Source organism: Pistacia vera, unplaced genomic scaffold (genome assembly GCF_008641045.1).
Source record: "Pistacia vera cultivar Batoury unplaced genomic scaffold, PisVer_v2 Contig818, whole genome shotgun sequence".
NCBI classification, from domain to species: domain Eukaryota; kingdom Viridiplantae; phylum Streptophyta; class Magnoliopsida; order Sapindales; family Anacardiaceae; genus Pistacia; species Pistacia vera.
The window spans coordinates 176930-195886 of NW_022196688.1; the positions used below are offsets into that span (position 1 = coordinate 176930).

Consider the following 18957-nt stretch of genomic DNA (forward strand, 5'->3'; position numbering starts at 1 on the left):
TTTTATAAGCAAAAGATGAAGAATAAGAGGAGACCGACTAACTCTAAATCAAACACAACTCAATACCAAAAGAAAGGCAACCACCCAACCTCAAGACGGTTCCACGGGGGAACACAAAGCATCGAAAAGGAGCAAGCTACACAAAGCCAAGGGTCAAAACAATCCTACCTCAGGACATACCCTGGATTAGAAACAATGCTAGCAAAAAATATATAAAGGAAAAGACATGAAAATACAAAGAACTCAACCCAAAACTTCTCATCTTCATTCATTCAAGGATTATGGCTGAACCGGGGAAGCGTCACTCAACAAGAGCGGGATCAAAGGAAGAGGACTTGAAAACAGTCCTAGGAAGACCCCAAGAGTCCGCCAATCTTCTGTTACTAAAGGAAGCCTTGAAGTTTTTAAGATCCATAGATCACAATCACATTGACTTCTTATTACAACTTTAAATTAAAATATATTATTATTTGTATTCCACATGATAAAATTATTTTTTTTCAAGTGTTTGTGTTTGTGTTTGAGTTTTTTTTTTTTTTTTTGTTTTTTAATTTTTATAAAATAGTGAAGGCAAGTTTCAAATGTGGTTAAATTTCATTTGTCACATAACACATAATTTAAAAGCCATGGGGAGTAGATTAAGTATCCAAAATTTAGGGAGGTCTTGTAAATCAGATAAATACCTTAAACAGTAGTGGACTAAAGAGGGCTCTGGATTCAACCTCCACATAATCAACTTCCAGCGAACTCTAAAAAGAAAACAAAACAGAACGAAGCTCTTTATCTCCCAAGTGCAAGGCCATGGACCCGGAAGCCGCATTAGAGCTGGTAAAAAACGGAGTAACGCTTCTCCTTCTTGATGTTCCTCAGTACACGCTTGTCGGCATTGATACCCAGGTTTTTTTCTTTTTACTTCCCACTTCCCACTTTCAACTATTTCTCTTTCTCTTTTCTTTCCTAGTTAAGTAAACCCAAATATCACCTTAAATTATTTTGCAGGTGTTCTCTGTGGGGCCTGCTTTCAAGGGCATCAAAATGATTCCTCCTGGAGTTCATTTCGTCTTCTATAGTTCATCCACCAGGTTATTTATTATTTGTATTGCTATTAAGAATCTTGAAAATCTGGATAGTAAGGATAGAATGAGGTTACACTGTTCTCTCTCTCTCTTTTTTTTTTTTTTTTTTTGTTTTACAAATCATGTTATGTATTTTACTTCAACTTTTCATAGTTCATTTATAAGTTATTAACAAATAGAATTTGGAAGAATAATAAAAGTACAAACTAGGTGGTAATAAATGAATGGAAGATTGAACATAAAAATCAACGCAATAAATACTTGATCAATGAGGATGAATGTCATTGCCATAGAAGATCAATGCAATATTAATTTTTTTGCGTAGCATTACTCATTGTGAAATGATATAATGTATTTTGGCTAATCTTGGCATGACCGATTAAACGGTAAATTGATATTTTTTTGGCATGAGTTTGGCAACATGCTGCGAGAGGCCTTTTGTAATGTTTGAGTTGCTTTGGCCAGAATTCATGTAATGTGCTTATCTAGGGAATTTGATAACTGAGCTTAAATGGTTGCTGTTTGCTTATACTGTTTGGAGATTAAAACTCGTCTTTTATGTAGTTCGTGTACGGCTTTATGGCAGTTTTATCTGAATGTTGGTATCATATGTTTTATTTTCATGCAGAGATGGGAAGGAGTTCTCACCAATTATTGGTTTCTTTGTTGATGCTGGCCCCTCAGAGGTGTGGTTTCAAAATGGTTTCTTCAACTGATTCTTCAGATGAAAATATTCTTAACTCACATATACATAAAAATTCATTATAGTCTGATGATATTATCCATTTGTTATCTTTGGGTGGAGTTCACGCCAGAATGAACTTTTTTATTTCCTCCATATTGTTGCTTATTTAAGAGCTTAAAGAGATGCGACTTGATTTAATATTCCATTAAATGATTACAACAGGTGATTGTTCGTAAGTGGGAACAACAAGAGGAACGCTTGGTCAAAGTTTTGGAAGACGAGGTTCGTACCTCAAATTGTTCAGATGATGCATGCTTATTATATTTGAAATGAGTTGAGCCAAGTATTTTCCACAAGAAAAAACTTATATAAGAGATGCTGTAATCTTGGGATCTAAAGTTTGAGTCCTTTTTAGCTCTCTTCTGCTTGTGGTAACTCCCTATAGATATTTGGTTGACCATTCCTATCGCTAGAGACCACTGTGGATTGAATTTCTTAACTTCAAGCCCTGGAAAACTGTATACGCTTTTGTCTTTCTTGATGCGGTGGCACAGAGCTTTACTGTGCTGTGGCCAAGGGGCGAACCTTCAATTGTTAAAAAATCCCTAATGTATTCTATTTTCGAATCAGTAACTTTTGCAACAGCTTTTCAAGAAATTTCATTATTTTTCCCCGTTTATTTTTGTTTATTTTTGCTTTTTCTAAGTGCCTTTTTCAGTTTTGTTTACCAAAGGTTTGGAGTTTATAAGGAAGAAAGAGGTGTAGGGGTCTCAGAAAATATTCTAGTTTAGTAGAGTGACTACAAATAGTTAATTTTTTCGTGGGAGAAATTGCTAAGCTAAGTTGAAATAGGTTTATTCATTGACCCAATGTTTTATAGGTATGCAAGTCTTGAGAGCTACATCCAAGAGTAGGGAAGCATTTCATGCTTACTTCTTTGGATTTGACTGCAGACCTGGGTCAGTCTGTTGATGGACCTGAACCAACCTGGATTAGACTATTAATTCCAAATGTATTTCTCACTCTAGGCTCTGTAATTATTTATCTTGGAATTTTCTGCTCTTGTAGTAGTCCTGTATTTACTTGCATCTTTAGAGTTAGAGATTGAAATCTTAATTTTTTTAATATGTAAATTTAATTTCCTTCTGATTATTGAAACCCTTTTGTAGGAGAAATTTATTCGACCTAAGACTAGCTTGTCAGTTTATATGTCTATTCAAGATATTCTTATCAAAATTTGAAGCCCTAAACTCTAGAGGAATATTTTTGTTTATTAAATACTTATTTGATTTTCTTGATTTGTGTTATAATGTGATATGTTTCTCTCTCTCTCTCTCTCTCTCTTCATATTTTTATCTGTTAACTTTTAGGAAGAGAGATATGTCCAAGCAGTTCGAAGTTTGGAGTTCGACAGGCAGCTTGGTCCTTACAATCTCAGTCAGTATGGAGATTGGAAACGATTATCTAACTACATTACAAAGAGCACTATTGAGCGGCTTGGTATGTTCTATTTAGCTACTTTCATATTCACAATTTAGTTGACAAAGCTATCAGGATTTTCCAGTATTGTTATGTCTGAAGACTTTATGCTTGAACAGTTAGATTTATTCAGTGTCTACTTCATGGTTTTTTTCTATATCAGCTTCTGAACATGCTTCCAACTTCTTTTTTCTGTTGATTCTGGTTTCAGATATTTTATGGGATGCAAATTGTCTTGTGAAACTTTAACAAACTCTAAAAGTTGACATATGTAAACTAAAAAATCTTTGATGCTACATCTGTCAACCTTTCCGGTTAAGTTTTTCTCCATATAGTAAGTAGAATTTAATCTGGAAGGTAACTCTTAATCTCACATGGATCCTTGATAGATGAATGGATGCTGTATCTTATTTTAGCCTGTTTTGGTGGGAAATAAAGATAATGAAAGTATACGAGTTGTCTACTTTGTTTTGGTGATTTTACTTTTCTTTTTTCCTTGTTCTTCTTCTTGGTACTGCTTGATGCTAAATTAAATACTCTATTTTGACTCATTTCCTGGTCCTGTATATAGTAATTACAGAACCGTTTCTTCTTCATTGATCAAGAAGAAAGAACACTCTTTTTGCAGATGGTACTTCTTATGGCTATTTAATCTGAGACACATTAATGGCCTTTAATACTTTCATTGGTTTTTGTTAGGTTCCCTAAAGTTCTACCTATGTTTATCAATATTTCATTGTGTCTATTGAAGTGCCTTATGTAGGGGTTGCATATCACTCACTTCAGCACTTTGAATGTTTGAGATTGCATCTAGTATATATAACAAATGCTCTTTGAAAATGACATATGCTAGGCAACACCAACCATCCAAAGTGCTTTATTGTAATGATCTTAGATGTAAGAAATTATATAAAAAATGCAGTGTCATTGATCTTAACCCGTATATATGTATGTATAATTCAAATAATAATTTTTTGTACATGTTTGAATGCCAATCATGTTTTTGCACCTTTAGTTATGATCTTTTTGTGGTGGTAAGGATCCATATCATCTAATGCCTATTGGTAGCTATAAAGCATTGATTAAACAAGCTCCTCTAGAACTAAGACTTAATTAGTTTGTGTTTCTTCATAGAATAAATGCAGAAATGCCTCTGCTGATAGTTTTATTATGCTTAAAGTTTACTCTTTTTGGTTCATGTAATTTACAGAACCCATTGGAGGAGAAATAACAGTCACATCTGAGTCTGGAATGGTGAAAAACACTCCAAAAACATCAATGGAGAAAGCTCTGGATGAGCAGTTAAGGGCAAGTAAGTTCTCGACTACTGATGACAATTCTCAGAAGAAAGGATGTTACTACACATCAATTCCTCGAGTGATTAAGCTCAGAGGAATGCAAGGGGAAGAACTTACATCTTTGAATCTTGACAAGGCAAGTATCTACATATATATGAATTTTGAAGCATACCGTACGTTGAGAATACTTTTTAATTTTATCTTATTGTTGATTGTTGGATATATATCTATCCAGACACAATTATTAGAGAGCTTACTTATAAAAGAATATGGAGGTTCAGAGGACTCACTTCTTGGGGAGCTGCAGTTTGCTTTTATATCATTTCTGGTATGCACAGGAATAAAATGACATCTTCCCATGTTTAATTTTGTCAGATATTTATTACACCTATTAATCATGCAGATGGGGCAGTCACTTGAAGCCTTTCTGCAGTGGAAGTCTTTGGTTAGCCTTTTATTTGGTTGCACTGAAGCTGTAAGTAGTGTTTGTGCCTTTGGATGTTTGTGTCTTTCTTTCTTTCTTCAAGAAGCTAGTAAGGTTTTGCATGAAAAAATTGTTCATTTCATATGCTTATATATTTATTTGGAATTTCATTGTTGACACTACTTAAAAAATTCTAATTTCTCCTTTTTCTAACTTTATATGGCCATTTTGGAGCTTGATTTAGTTGTTTACAATTTTTTAAAGATATGTTTGCCTCTAAACATTTCTTCTTCTTCTTTTTTTAATATTTATTTATTTATTTATTTTTTTTTTGCAGCCTTTTCATACCAGGAGCCAGCTATTTATAAAGGTAATGTACTGAGTTGTATTAATTACTTGAATGTTTCTTGCAACTTGAATAAGTATGCAAATTGTGGTCATTTGGGTGAAATATTTGTGGAAACTTTAAAGGCAACTAGATCAATCTTTGTTATCTTGACTTCTTCAATCTGAAGGTCTTTTTTAAGTCACAGGCTCAAGTGTTCTTTGATGAGAAGTTGTTCCACTTGTTCAGTAAACAAATGACATCATTGTTGTACCAATTTATTGTTCCTTTTGCTTTTTTATTTCTCGTTTTTTACCCTTTCCTCCAAGTCCAAGAGCAAGCTTCAGTATTTACTCTTTCTACATGTTTAAACTGGCTATATTTTATTCCATTGATAAATTTGGTATATAAACCTCCAGACTTTAATTAATTGAGCTGTTTTTCCTTATGTATTTAACTGTAATTTGGTGTTCATGATTGTTCTTATGGTTATTTAACATGTGATGTACTTATCATAGTTCATTAAAGTCGTATACTATCAACTGAAATATGGACTTCAGAAAGACCGTAGTGGTACAGAGACAGGAACATCAGCACTATTAGATGATTCATGGTTATCTGCTGATAGTTTTCTGCACCATCTTTGCAAGGTAACGATCTTGGATTTTATATTCTGCTGTTTGTTCACCAGTAACCTTTACCATTGATTTAGTAGTTATTCATTGGGTCACTTAGCTTCTTATTCTTCCATTCAGTGAACTTGTTATTTTAATATGTTTTGTTTTCTTAAGCTTGCAAATGAATCTTTTGTATATGGATGTCATATTGATTTTTATTTGAATGAAACTGCAGGATTTCTTCTCGTTGGTACTAGAAGCTTCTGTTGTTGATGGAGATCTTCTATCATGGGTAAGTGCTCTTAGCTTGGCATCCCTGTCAAGATTTATTCTGCCGAAGAAGAAAATAGAGCCTCAGGTGTCCTCTCATACTGCTGTAGCATATTTTCTGAGATCTTGAGAACTCAGATTAATGTGCCTTTCAACATAACTATGGGTGACTGAAAATAAGAAGATTTTATTTTATTTTTTAATGTTGGGTCTTTTATATTTCGTATGTGAAGTTTATGAATTTATAATTTACTTGTCAAATATTTGAGTTGATTACTTGCAGTTTACTGACCTCCGATTATATTGAGGGGAAATCTAAATTCAGTCTTTCCGCCTGTGTAGACGAGGAAATTCAAAGAGCTGCTTGAGAACAGTCTAGGGTGGGAGTTTCAGCAGAGCAGTGCAGTTGATGGAATATACTTTGAGGAAAATGATGAGGTCAATGTCTCATTTTGTAAAATTTTGGCAGATTTCTTATCTTTCTCTGACTCTTATCACACACGCACACATAAACATACAGAGAGAGCCTTACTCATTTTTTGAACATGTGCAGTATGCTCCTGTTGTTGAGATGTTGGATGACTCAAGTTATAATGAAGCTGCTTCAGTTTAGACATCAGCGACAGCATACACTCTTTCCTTATTGCGATGAGAGAAACAGTTGTCGGTGGAAGCGCTTCCAGCTTCTCATTCTCCCTACTCTTAACATCTCATAGGTGATAGCTAGACAGTTGACATGACTTGATGTTGATGATATTTCCTCCTGTAAGTCGGCATGTTAATTTGCCAATGGTAGAGGGAATAGTCCCAAAATGTGAATGTAAATTAATCAGGCTAGCTGAATGTGTCAGTGGTGGATAGGGATAGTCTCAGAGCTTTCACGTTTAAGTAACAAGATAAGCTAAAATCTCTCTCTTGCTGAGGGAGATTGTTGTACAATTTGTTTGTAAATCAATCTTGTGATAATCTTGTTAATGCCACCCTTTCTATGTATATTTTTGTTCCTTTATAAGTTAAGCCACACAATTCTATATGATTTTGACAATAATATTCCCAGCTTTAGTTTTTTTTCCTTGTGAACAGTGCTTTAAAAGCCTGACATATTGAATTGGGTTACAAATTCTGTTATTAATTGAAAAGCTTAGAAATTAAGACATCAATTTGTGAACAATTGAAGGGTGAAATGTTAGGTTTTTTTAAGAGAAATGGTCAGTGAGTACAATTGTGGCAACGACATCGATTTCCGATGAGTGAATCACTCAGAAATCGTAAAACAATGTCAGTGGAAAAAGTCCATTGTTGTCAGTAACTGGGGAGGTGAACGGGAGAGAGGTGAGACGGATTTTGGTTAGGGGGAGCATTTTCATGGTGATGGGAAGTGTTGTTGTTGGAAACAGGTCTTATTTGTTGATGCCGATAGTAACGTTTGGGGTGTTTTTGCAATACTTTAAACCTATAGGGATTTACAAAACTTTTAGGAGTATTTTTCGTTAAATTTCAAATATTTAGACACGGATTTAGGCATGGCAATGTTCCCCAAGATTTCGGGGACCCATCCTGCCTCGCCCCATATGGGGTGGGGAAGCCCCGGTTTTTTTGGGGATAGGGGCGGAGGTGAGGGGTGTTTTAATCCCCGTCCTCGAGGATGGGGCGGGGATGGGTGATGCTTTTCCCCGCCCCGCCCCGCCCCGTATATAATATATAAAATTAAAAAAATATATATATATATATATTTACTTTTCACTAATACCCCTATATTTCACCTAATTACACAATTATCGTACCTATATAAACCTATATTTTCTTAATTTCTCTCACCCTAAACAATTGAACAAGAACAAACCCTGACCTATATTTATGTATAATTAATTATGTTTAAACAATTAATTTAAGTGTTTGTTATATAGACGAGAATTAACTATTATATTTGGTAATGTTCAAATTAATTTATGTTTATATAAAATTAACGGGGCGGGAACGGGCCTCCAACATTCCCCTTTGGGACGGGGAAGGGGAATTCCTGTCATCCCCGTAACGGGGATGGGACGGGAGTGGAGAATGATTTTGAGGGTAAGGATAGGTACGGTAAATGAGATCCCTATCCCGCCCCGGCCCATTGCCTTGCCTACACGGATTTAACCCGTCGGTTGAACCAGTCCACTTGGACGTGGCATTTTACTGGGTTTCACTTCGGATTGAGTTTTAGAACATTGCTGGTGAACAATGATACATTTCTATATGTTAACGTTGAAAGGGAACTGAGATGAGGATTCAGTTTCCTCGTATATCCATGTCTGAAAATAAAGAGGAATAGCGTCATACTGTCACTTGCAATATTCGACATACATTTCAAATGATAATGAGTCAAAGTGTTAAAAATTCTAAATCTTAAAAGAAACTTATTAATTTGGAATTTCTCTGAGTGCCTACGATATTATACTCTCACCAAATGAAAAACGGTGATTCGGTGAAATAAATTAAATTAAAACTAAAAAAGACCCGGGTGTTGGCCTGTTGGGTATGAAATAATGGCGTGGGGGCTCTGTTCCCGCCTTTCTAACTTTCCTTCTCTCTTTGGAAACCATTTCCTCCCAAAACACCCTTTTCATCTCTCATTCAGAATACATACTCTCTCTCATTCAGTTGTTAGCAGGTCCAGGAATCATACCCTTCGCGGTTTTTGCTTTAGTTTTCAAGGTTAGCTTCCACCTTTTTGATATTTCAATTTTTATTCTAGTTACATATTTGCTTCGCTAATCCCAGTTTAATGTTGTTATTTACTTGTCTACTATTGCATATGTAAATGATCCATCGACGGCTATTTGGGTTTCTTAGTAAATGGAAGTGTTAAATAATTGTAGTCCATGTACTTGTAGAAAGTCCTTACTGAATGAATAAACAAGCTCATGTATTTATATTTGTTTAGTCATTTTGAGATTATTATTATAATTAGCTTTCAGCACCGTTTTTCAGTTAGTTTTTATAAGAAGAAAACGGGATTTTGGTGGTTTTCTGATTGTTTATTTATGGTTGGGACGAGACTTTGGAGCAATATCTGCACCTGGTTGTTCTATTCAACCTTATATGATGCCTATGTTAATGTTTTGATCGTTTTGTAGTGTCGCGGTCATATGCTAGTGGTGGACGCAGACGTTATGATCTCTTTGGTGGTGGGAAACCGGGTGATGAGGATTTTAGGAAAGCCTGGAAGAAAGAGATGGATGAAGACGAGTGTCTGTGGACAGGAAGTGAAGATGAAAGTGATTCTGAGAAGGGTAAAGGTCGTCTTGAAAAAGAAATCAGGAAAGTAAGACAGAAGGCGAAGGAGCACTCTGACTTAATCGACGCGGATGACAGTGATGAGTTATATGGTGTTTGGTCTGGAAGTGATGAGGAGAAGAGTCTGTGGACTGGTAGTGAAGGTGATGATGACGACGATATACCAACTGAACCCTATCCCAATGAAGCTAGTGATAAGCATATTGACAAATTGTTTGAGTTCGAGGAGAAACCTAAATACCGAACCATCTCAGAACTTTTGAAAGCTGAAAATGAACCAGAAGAGCTGTCCCCTGGAAAGCAAGCTAGGAAGCTTGCAGTTGAGAATGCCTTGAAAAAATTGAAGAAAGGGCCTGATGGGCGTTATATAAATGTGTGGGAAGTCATGAGTGATATAGATATCCTTATAGGGGCATTTGAAAACGTTGTCTCAGGACCAGAATATGAGGAGCTAAGACAGGGAGGGCCTAAGAAATTGAATATGGAGTTTTTCAAGGATATACAAGCACGTATGAGAGATCCAAATTATAAGTTCTCACCTGAGATAAAATTGAAACCAAAGAGCAAACTGGTTTCAAGAAAGAAATGGCAGAAGGCACAATCAAGACGAAGGAAAGCACAAAAGCGCTAAGTTTTTGTCCTTCATATCAAAAAACAAGTTAGCTTTTCTCTTTCTTCGTTTCTACATAATAAACTAAAACAAGTTACCTGCGTGTGAAGTTTTATACTTCATAGGGTTTTATGTAGGTCTAAGTTCTTATACATTGTCTGTTCCAGTAATATAATCATTTAGGGCAGCTTTATGAGGTAGAGTTTTGTATGTAAATTATTTTAAAGCTTAGAGCTTCATGTTCCAGAAGTGATTACTTTTGGAGTTTCTTCACTCTGTACCATTATCTTTTCATAAAAAAGCGAAGATCCAAGTCTTAAAATAAAAAGTTAAACAAAGGAGGATACAGTATGCACTGTTCATAGAAATGAGACAGTACACAATACTGTTAATGTAGGTTTGAACTTGGCAGGATTTTGCTGGTAATTCTTGGGTGTAGTGTAGAACTATGAGAAATGATTTTTAGAAAAAGGAAAGAAATTGCACTATTAAAAGGTTGCCAAAGTTAAAGCTGTGGACAGAAGGCTGCTTATATCAAGTTAACTCTTGAATATCTTTGAGTGGAATAACTTTTTTTTTGTTGTTGAATTTTCATGTTCTAGACTCATGCTTTTTGCCTACCTTCCATTGTTGTTAGCAATTAAGTTTCCTAGAAAGGAAAATTTATAGAAAACAAATTAACAGGAAGCAGAATTTAGAATCTACACTTTGATTTAATCTAAACAAGATGTCAAGATCTAGTGGAAGACATGTTCTTTCTTTTCATAACGCCAAATTTCTTTTCGACAAAACTACACTTTCCTGCTCAATAGTAAGAGAATGGTGATGAACTGAAGCCAAAATCATTGTAGGGAGGAGCTAAGGAAGATTGATAGTTGATCATTTGGGGTTGAGACGTGTAGTTGGGATTGCCCATCATACTGTTGTCTACATCTATTATCTGTGGAGATGGATGGTTAAAGTAGTAAAGAGTCTGCATATTGTTCATTGGCATGGATGGGGGATGTTCATATTCATAAACTGGCCTTCTTGTTGAAAACTCTTGAAAACCACCAAAGTTATGGTCTCCCAAACCGACAAAGTTTACACCATTGCCACTAAAAGGTGAAGGAGCCATCATGGATCTCATTTGATTTTCCATGGCAAGTCTGTCTTCATAGTTTCTCATATATGTATCATCCACCTTGGCTACTGCCATCTGATTGTGATCAATCCCATCATTCATAGTTTTCATTCCAATATTTTGGTTAAGATAGTTGTCAAGACTCCAGTGATCCTGTGCATCATTGCCTAAGAAAGAGGGATATATTTGTCTAGTTTTGAAGGCATCAAGGCCATTGATAAGGCCCTTTTCATCTCTGCCGAAATTCGGTTGTCCTTGGTTAAGTTTCTGATGGGACTTCGGAGGCCAAAGCTCTGCATGTTTACCAGATCTTACCAACTTCCTGATTAAAGTAGCAGAGTCTACCCTGCCTGAAACTATCACCACATGGTGTTCTGCATCTATGTTGACTGAGTAAACACCTGAACACAAGTCGAAGCAAAAAAGAAAAAGGCATGTATTATGTTGATTCTTATTAAGAAAATCCAAAATAAGTTATTAAGAGCAGAGAGTTTTTCAGTTCAAAGGCAAGCAAATGGTTAAGCTTATCCCTTGCGAAGCTTAGCATTGAATTGTTGATAATAATGACAGCATATTGATAAAACATTAGCGAAAAGCTAAAACAAAAAGAACTACGAACAGAATGGAAAAATGTGACAGTGCCTTCAATTTTCCGGAGAAGTTTCTTCACTTTCTGCTGGCACCCTTGGCAATGCATATGTACTTTAATAACATAAGTCTGTAAAACCAAACCCATCACAGAATAAGCAAATTTGATAACTTCAAATATTTGTATGGAGTAACAAAAGAAACCAAAGCCATTAATGAAAAAAAAAAAAAAAAATGACAGAAGGCATAGACCTGAATCTTAAGGAGATCAATTCCATTTCTTGACATTGTTGTTATATATGTATGTGTAAAAGAAGCTGGCAGAGTTTTGTTCTAAGAGATGTTTGACACAAATTCTATGAGGGCAGAAACCAAATGTATATAAAGATTAAAGAGAGGAGAAGATGAAAAGAGGAGCAGGTAAAATTTGTGATTTGACTTGGTTAATAGAATTGGCAATATTTTTGACAGGTTGAAACCATGTGCCTGCTGTTTTTAGGCAGGGAGTACATCGATTTTTCATGATCTGGTCATGGCAAGGACGACCGTTGGTGTATGCTGTTGCCAGAGACATTGTATCTTTAATTCTGACATTACTATTCTTAGTCAAAATGTTCAGCAAAATATTAAATTATCTGATTGTTTCCTTATATTTGGTTAAATTTAGCTTCGATTTTGTACATGATCTAATTGTGGAGAATATTTTTACAAGTTATTAGCATATATGATGTTGAAGGTTACAGACAAACTCTGAAGATTCTTAATTTGTAGTTTATGCAGTTATGAGTGGAAGAGTATTCATGAGAAGAAGCTCAGATTTTACTGATTTCATAATCTCTGCATACATTGTTATCTAACTATGGTTTGGTGTTTTTTTTTTTTTTTTAATCACGGGAGTGTCTGGGTCAGTTTATATGCACCTCAACTAATTCTCTAAAATCCTAAAATTGTCGGTTGGATAAGAGTCCTAACGGTCACTCCAATTAGTGTCTGGGGGACTCGAACACAGAGACTCATGAAACATTCTTTTACTATGTAACTATGTCTTTTACATTTTGAAATCCACTGAGTTTGTGACATTTTATTTTTGAAGTCCAGAATGATATTAGAAACTCGGGGTGATTGTGTTCAATGTCTCTAGTTGAAATCTGATTACATGGTTTTGTTTGAATTTCAAATAGATGCCACACATATAAAATTGAAAATCGACGTGGAAAGTCAGTCCTTGCATATCACAAATAAAATATCAACATTAATATCATGTTTTATGCACATTTTGATTGTATTTTTACACTGTATTCATATAATACAAATTTATTTTGAGAAAAGTCCAATTTAATTCACTCAAAACTCAAATGCAAATGGTTAAAGTAACTAAGTTAGTTGTTTAAATGGGAACTGTTAAAGTAATTAATTTGGCTATGTAATTGATATTAATTCATAATTTTCAAGTAAGATGAAGAAATAAACAAATTGAGAGAAAATTGAAAATTTTTAATTAACCAAAGCCTAAAAATGACTTGCACACTAAGTTTTTTTTTTTTTTTTTTTTTTTAAATGACTGGGAGTGTTCGGATCAATTTAAGCGCACCTAAACTAATCTCTCAGGATCTTGGAACTATCGATTGGATAAGAGCTCCAGTAGACACTCCTATTAGCAATTGAGGAAAGACTCGAATTCAGGATTTCTTGAATAATACAAACAATAGACGTGTGTAACTTACTAAACTAGACACATTAAACAGTAGCGGTAATAGCCTTCCTGAATACAAGCAAGTACGAGATTTTGGAAGCTGAAAATATATAAAAATGCTTTTTATTCAAAGTTTTATAGCCTTCCTGAATATAAGCAAAATATATAATAAATAGCAGTATGGTTTATTAAGAATAAATCGTTAATTATAATTAGATTTTTGAAAACTTTTTTTTAACTAATGTAAGGCGAAGATTTTCAATTACTTATTTTTATTAAGATTTTTAATTAAACTATTTCTTAATTTTCATTTATATTAATTTTTTTAATCAATCATTTCATTTAATTGCAAATACTCTTGGTTGTCTAATTACTAAATCTTCAAATTTCACATTTCTTTTTATTTCATTTAAGGTGATTTTCGATGATCATCTCTGTGGCCACAAATCATCTGCTCTTGTTGATTTGGTAAAAGTTAAGGGTAAAGCTGGTGGAAATGTTATTAGCTCTCATTGTATTTGGTGCCAAATGGGTGTATAAGTCCTTGTGTTCTATGGATAGTCTAAAGCTGCAATGTAAAGCCTCCATCTTTGTTACCTTTGAATTGAGATGGCTATTGCCTCGTATGTGACTTGGGCAAATTTACGGATTTTTTCATAATCTGAGGTGGATTGAATGACTTCTTATTTTGGGTTTTAAGCTGATTTTCCGCAAAACCAAATTCATGTTGATTAATCCAATTGTTGTTCTAGTAAAGACTGAAAGCTACCTAATTGGATTACGATGAGAAAATCTATTTATTGTCTTCGAAAACAGTACAATCTCTGAAAACATAAATAGAATTCCAAAGTTAACAACAGTAAACAACATCTCATAAGTAGAATTCTACCTAGTTTTGAAATCAAGAATGAGCTTCCGTTTAGATAAATGTAACGATTAGTCGATTATTAATATAGAGACTACGTATCACAACTCAAGAAGGCTATTGACGATGGAGCAAATGTGAAAGGCTACTTCGCATGGTCATTGCTGGATAATTTTGAATGGTTATTGGGATATACTGCTAGATTTGGTATAGTATATGTTGACTTCGATACCCTGTAGAGGACCCCAAAGATGTCTGCCTACTGGTTTAAGCAGCTTCCTAAACGAGAAGAATAAGGGGTGCTGTGATTATTAGGAAGGGCAAATAAATCTTCTTATGTTTAGATGTTATCTCACCATTAGGTTCTAGGCTTTAAAAGTTTTTCTTTAGGTTCATGGTTCTTGTAAATAAGCATTGAAAGTTTTCGGAGAAAAATAAAAAGAAAAACAGAAGCGAATTTTTTCTTATGTAGGAATTTTCATATACAGCTTAGTTATATGTGTGATAGCATATTAGTACATTACATGTCAGCTCATCAATTTAAGTGAAACCCGCATCCTAACTCACTCAAACTAACACAGTTGGTCATTTTTCTACACAGCTTCGTTTGAAGTAATGATAAGTTGTAAAAGCTGGATAAGCTATTTACATACCATACTAAGTGTTCGCTGTTAGGGTCATGAAAGTGACTCTATTTTGGTGATAAAAAGACCCTATGTGTGATTAAATTGAAATATATTGAGACAATTAAAGAGTTTATGAATTTATTCAAGAAAATCACTTCCTAATATTTTTCTTATGAATTTAACATGTTTGGAATGATTTTGGAAAGGGTATGAGTTGATATTAGGTTGTGGTTTATGAATTAGGGGTGATTTTGTCTCATTTATGCGGTTTAGGGGGTAAACTGTCATATTTATAAGGGCTGATTTTGTCACTTTTCAATCATGTAGGGACCAAAGTGATATTTTTCACTTTGTGTATAAAAAGAACGCGAAGGGTCGTGAACGCGGATGCTGTTCATCCATCTTTTCCAGCGATGCTTCATCTTCCCCGTCCATCGATCATCATCATCTCGTCAACACCACCACGATCACGCACACAGCCGCGACGTTTAGCATTCCGCCGCCATGACGTTTCGCATTCCAGCAAGGATTTTGCCATTTTCTGGCGACGGTTGGGCTCCCTAGTGGTTGATCTTCCTTCCCCATGGCCAGATCTATCACTTCCAGGCTTCAGCTGCTGCCAAAACCGCTGGAATCTGCCATCTCGCCGTCGCGCCTCTTCATCTTCCAGCCGCGATCTTGCTCATTTTCGGCAACCTTTCATCTCCCCATGACTTGATCTGAACTCCCCATCACCAGAACTTTCCATCAGTACCTTCAGATCCCATTTCTGCCACCATTTTTCGAAAGATCCGCCAGAAAATTAACGTTTCCACTTCCTGTTCGTTGGTCGTTTTCGCCCCTTCTTCGCATCATATCGCTTTCGGTTACTTCCTCTCTGCCATGATCAACTTTGTTTCCACTGTTTCAGCCTCCATTGACACCACCATGTGCGGCTGAGTTCCCGATTGTCTGTTACAACGTAGGCGAGATCAAGATTGACTCCACGACTCTGCTCATTAACTCTCGACTAGTTGGATGAGCCCGATTATAGGAAATTTGGTAGTATTGTGTTTCAAATTATATTTGTTTTCGTTTCATGTTTGATTTCGATACTTTAATATGGTTTGAGCATAATTTGTGATGAATATTGTTGTCCATTGTGATTTAATGTTTTCATAGAACTCGCTGAATGATAAACGTTGGTTTGAAATAATTAAATGATGAATATTACTTTTCATTACTTCGCATCGATTGTAATTGAGTTGTGTTCGGATTTAATTTAATTTCTACTGTTATTGTGTTTATTGTGAAGTTGGTTGATTGGAAGATATGTGTTGACAAATTGTATTTGTTAATCGCATACCAACTAGTGGTATTGCCTTGTAGCATTTATCGATGTTCAATGATAGTCTTTAACCAATCGAACTTGAGTGATCGGGTGAGACATGATAGATTATACCTAGAGTGCTGAAAAGCCATTTCGATGATTTACCTTGCCTTGTAGGTTTAGGGGATCATAGAGGGTGGAGGAGAATTGTGTGAGTTGGTCTCGTGTCGAACCAAAACCGTAACGGCAACGTTTTTATTATAAAGTCTTTATTAGTTTTAATTTCATGTTTTTATTATTTGCATAAATCAAATTGCTAATTTCACTTTCACTACTTAAAGTACATTAGGTTGTTAGTCTTGCTCCCTGTGGATTTGACCCTGCTTACCGCTAACTACGATATTTAGGTTTAATTTTGTGACTGTGACGACCGGTTCGACAAAATTTTGGCGCCGTTGTCGGGGAGCAACATGCTTTTGACTTTGTGTGTTTGGGTAGTCATTTGTTTTTATTCTAGGTTTATTTTAGTTGTTGTTTTTGTTTTTGTTATTTTCTTTGTAGTGATTATTTGTTTGGGTGAATTGTTTAGTTTTTGTGTTCCATTTAGTTTGTCTCTTTGCGTTTTTTGGTTAATTATTTTCTTTTTAGGTTGTTTGCATAATTTCATTTTTACTTCGTTTATTTCATTTTCATTTTATTTTCATTGGAATAGTTTCATTTGTATTTGTTTTTGTTTTGCAGGAAAATTGCAATTGGGAAAACGTTGCAGCGTGTCGTGAGCATTGAAGATCTAGCACGACCCGATTGTGAAATTCTCTTAACCTTAGTTTTTTTTAGTCATTTTGATTAATTAGTAATAGCTTTTGCCTTATTTTGCATAATTTGTTTTTATTCTTAGGATTTAATTTTTGTTCTTAGTATTAAATTCTTTTAGGTTGCATTGATAACTTTAGTTTTGATTAAGCATATTTGTTGTGTGAAATTTTGTTGGGTATAGTTTTGTTAGATTTTAGATTTGTTTTAGTTTTGTTTCGTGTGCTTATTAAAATTTGTTTCTTAGGATTTGCATTTAGTTAATTTTCTTTGAGATTGTTGTTGCGTTGCTTGTTGAGCCTTTTGTATGTTTGATTGATGAATGCAAACTAGAAGGTCTTGTAACGAAGAGTTATTACATTTGAATCTTGAAATTGAATGCACTTGTAAGAGGAATAAAAAACAAGCACGTAGGATGGCTGACCAGGCTGAACTCGCACATGTGCCCCTTAGCCAACATTTTGCACCCACCACCTACACTTCAGCCTCATGTATCCGTATCCCCAATGTCCAGACACAACACTATAAGATCAAAACTAGTGTCATCCAATTGTTGCCAATTTATTATGGGAATTTAAATGAGGAGCCATGCAAACACTTAGATAAATTTTTAGAGGTTTGCTCCACAGCTAGACTTCAACATGTGAATGAAGATGTCGTGCGCTTAATTTTATTCCCATTTTCAAGTAAGGATCGAGTCAAACAGTGGCTCAATTCTTTGGCAGTAAGGTCCATTATCTCTTGGACCCAAATGCAACAAGGATTCCTAAAAAAGTATTATCCCATTGGTAAAACTAACAGCATAAGATGAGCCATTACTAGTTTCGCTCAACTTGATGGCGAGGAATTCTATGAGAGTTGGGAACGTTTGAAGGAAATGCTTAGGAAGTGTCCCCATCACGCAGTCCCTAGGTGGCAATTAGTTCGTAGTTTTTATGACGGACTGACCGAGAGGCATAGAAATATGGTAGACGCCTCTTGTGGAGGAACATCTATGCAGAAGGACAAGAATGAGTTATGGCAACTCTTCGAGACCTTAAGTGAAAATTCAATGCACCACATTTCTGCCTCTAGAATGTCCATCTCAGGGCAGCCATCCAAGAAAGGTGGCATCTATGAGGTGTCACAGTTAGATGACATTATTTCCAAGTTAGAGGTGTTGGCCCACCGATTTGACCAGTTTGTATCTATACAAGGGCAACCCTTTACACAATCATCTCAGAAGGCGAACCAGGATGTTTTTGCCATGCACTCCACTCTTGACCATCCAATTGAGGAAACTGCCCCTAACCCTTTTGAGGAGCAAGTGCAGGTTGCACAAGGCTACCAGAGATGGAACGATCCGTACTCGAACACGTCTGGGTGGCGTAACCACCCTAATTTTTCATGGAAGCCACATCCACCCCAGAATGCCCTTAATAATATGTCATACAGGAACAATCTTTCTAATCAACAAGGCAATTATAGGGAGCAGCCTTCAATCCAACCACCCATCCAACCTAGGATCCCACCTCCCGTTCAGCAGCCCACTCTAATGCCTAGTTCACTAGAATCAATGATGACTTAAATGCTCCAAACCATGCAGGAACAAAAAGCCGACATGAATGCTAGGTTCCAAGATTTAGAGCAGAATACCTAACTTCTACATTCTCATTCCCAATCCATTAGTAAGCTAGAGACCTAGATTGGTCAAATAGCCGAAGCAGTCAATAGAAGGGAACAAGGCCAATTGCCTAGTCAAGTCATAGGTAACCCTAGTGGTTCTTCTCAGAAGAGAGGGTTTTCCGAACAAGCTAAGGTTGTGATGACTCTTCGGATCGGCCGAGAGCTAATTAGGCCTGAGAGGGAAGTAAAAGTTTAGGGTAGAGAAAAGGAAA

The 18957-nt window shown here is 35.5% G+C and overlaps 3 protein-coding genes across 3 annotated transcripts; 2 read left to right on the forward strand and 1 right to left on the reverse strand.

The window, feature by feature from the left end:
• Nucleotides 1–711: 711 nt before the first annotated feature.
• LOC116117568 (protein AAR2 homolog) lies at nt 712–7226 on the forward strand. Its single transcript, XM_031403579.1, has 13 exons — nt 712–897; nt 1000–1082; nt 1705–1762; nt 1984–2043; nt 3132–3261; nt 4451–4674; nt 4774–4866; nt 4942–5013; nt 5300–5332; nt 5806–5937; nt 6140–6196; nt 6517–6612; nt 6728–7226. The coding sequence occupies exons 1-13, from the start codon at nt 802–804 to the stop codon at nt 6785–6787; spliced, it is 1194 nt and encodes a 397-aa protein (XP_031259439.1). The 5' UTR covers nt 712–801; the 3' UTR covers nt 6788–7226.
• A 1175-nt stretch (nt 7227–8401) lies between these two features.
• Nucleotides 8402–10414, forward strand: LOC116117574. The gene is made up of 2 exons (XM_031403585.1): nt 8402–8871; nt 9294–10414. Exons 1-2 carry the CDS (start codon nt 8703–8705, stop codon nt 10082–10084), a joined length of 960 nt encoding a protein of 319 aa, XP_031259445.1. The 5' UTR covers nt 8402–8702; the 3' UTR covers nt 10085–10414.
• A 454-nt stretch (nt 10415–10868) lies between these two features.
• Nucleotides 10869–15737, reverse strand: LOC116117543 (heavy metal-associated isoprenylated plant protein 37-like). The gene is made up of 2 exons (XM_031403554.1): nt 15713–15737; nt 10869–11587 (listed from the first exon to the last, which is right to left on the reverse strand). The coding sequence occupies exons 1-2, from the start codon at nt 15735–15737 to the stop codon at nt 10869–10871; spliced, it is 744 nt and encodes a 247-aa protein (XP_031259414.1).
• Between the last annotated feature and the right edge of the window lie 3220 nt (nt 15738–18957).

Excerpts from the sequence above, each read along its gene's own strand:
- LOC116117568 (XM_031403579.1), top strand. The coding sequence starts at position 802 with ATGGACCCGGAAGCCGCATTAGAGCTGGTAAAAAACGGAGTAACGCTT. Across the intron at positions 3,262-4,450 it reads GAGCACTATTGAGCGGCTTG|AACCCATTGGAGGAGAAATA; the intron begins GTATGTTCTATT and ends TGTAATTTACAG. Across the intron at positions 5,014-5,299 it reads TATTTGGTTGCACTGAAGCT|CCTTTTCATACCAGGAGCCA; the intron begins GTAAGTAGTGTT and ends TTTTTTTTGCAG.
- LOC116117574 (XM_031403585.1), top strand. The coding sequence starts at position 8,703 with ATGGCGTGGGGGCTCTGTTCCCGCCTTTCTAACTTTCCTTCTCTCTTT. Across the intron at positions 8,872-9,293 it reads TTTTTGCTTTAGTTTTCAAG|TGTCGCGGTCATATGCTAGT; the intron begins GTTAGCTTCCAC and ends ATCGTTTTGTAG.
- LOC116117543 (XM_031403554.1), bottom strand. The coding sequence starts at position 15,737 with ATGGTGGCAGAAATGGGATCTGAAG. Across the intron at positions 11,588-15,712 it reads GGCAGAAATGGGATCTGAAG|GTGTTTACTCAGTCAACATA; the intron begins GTACTGATGGAA and ends ACTTGTGTTCAG.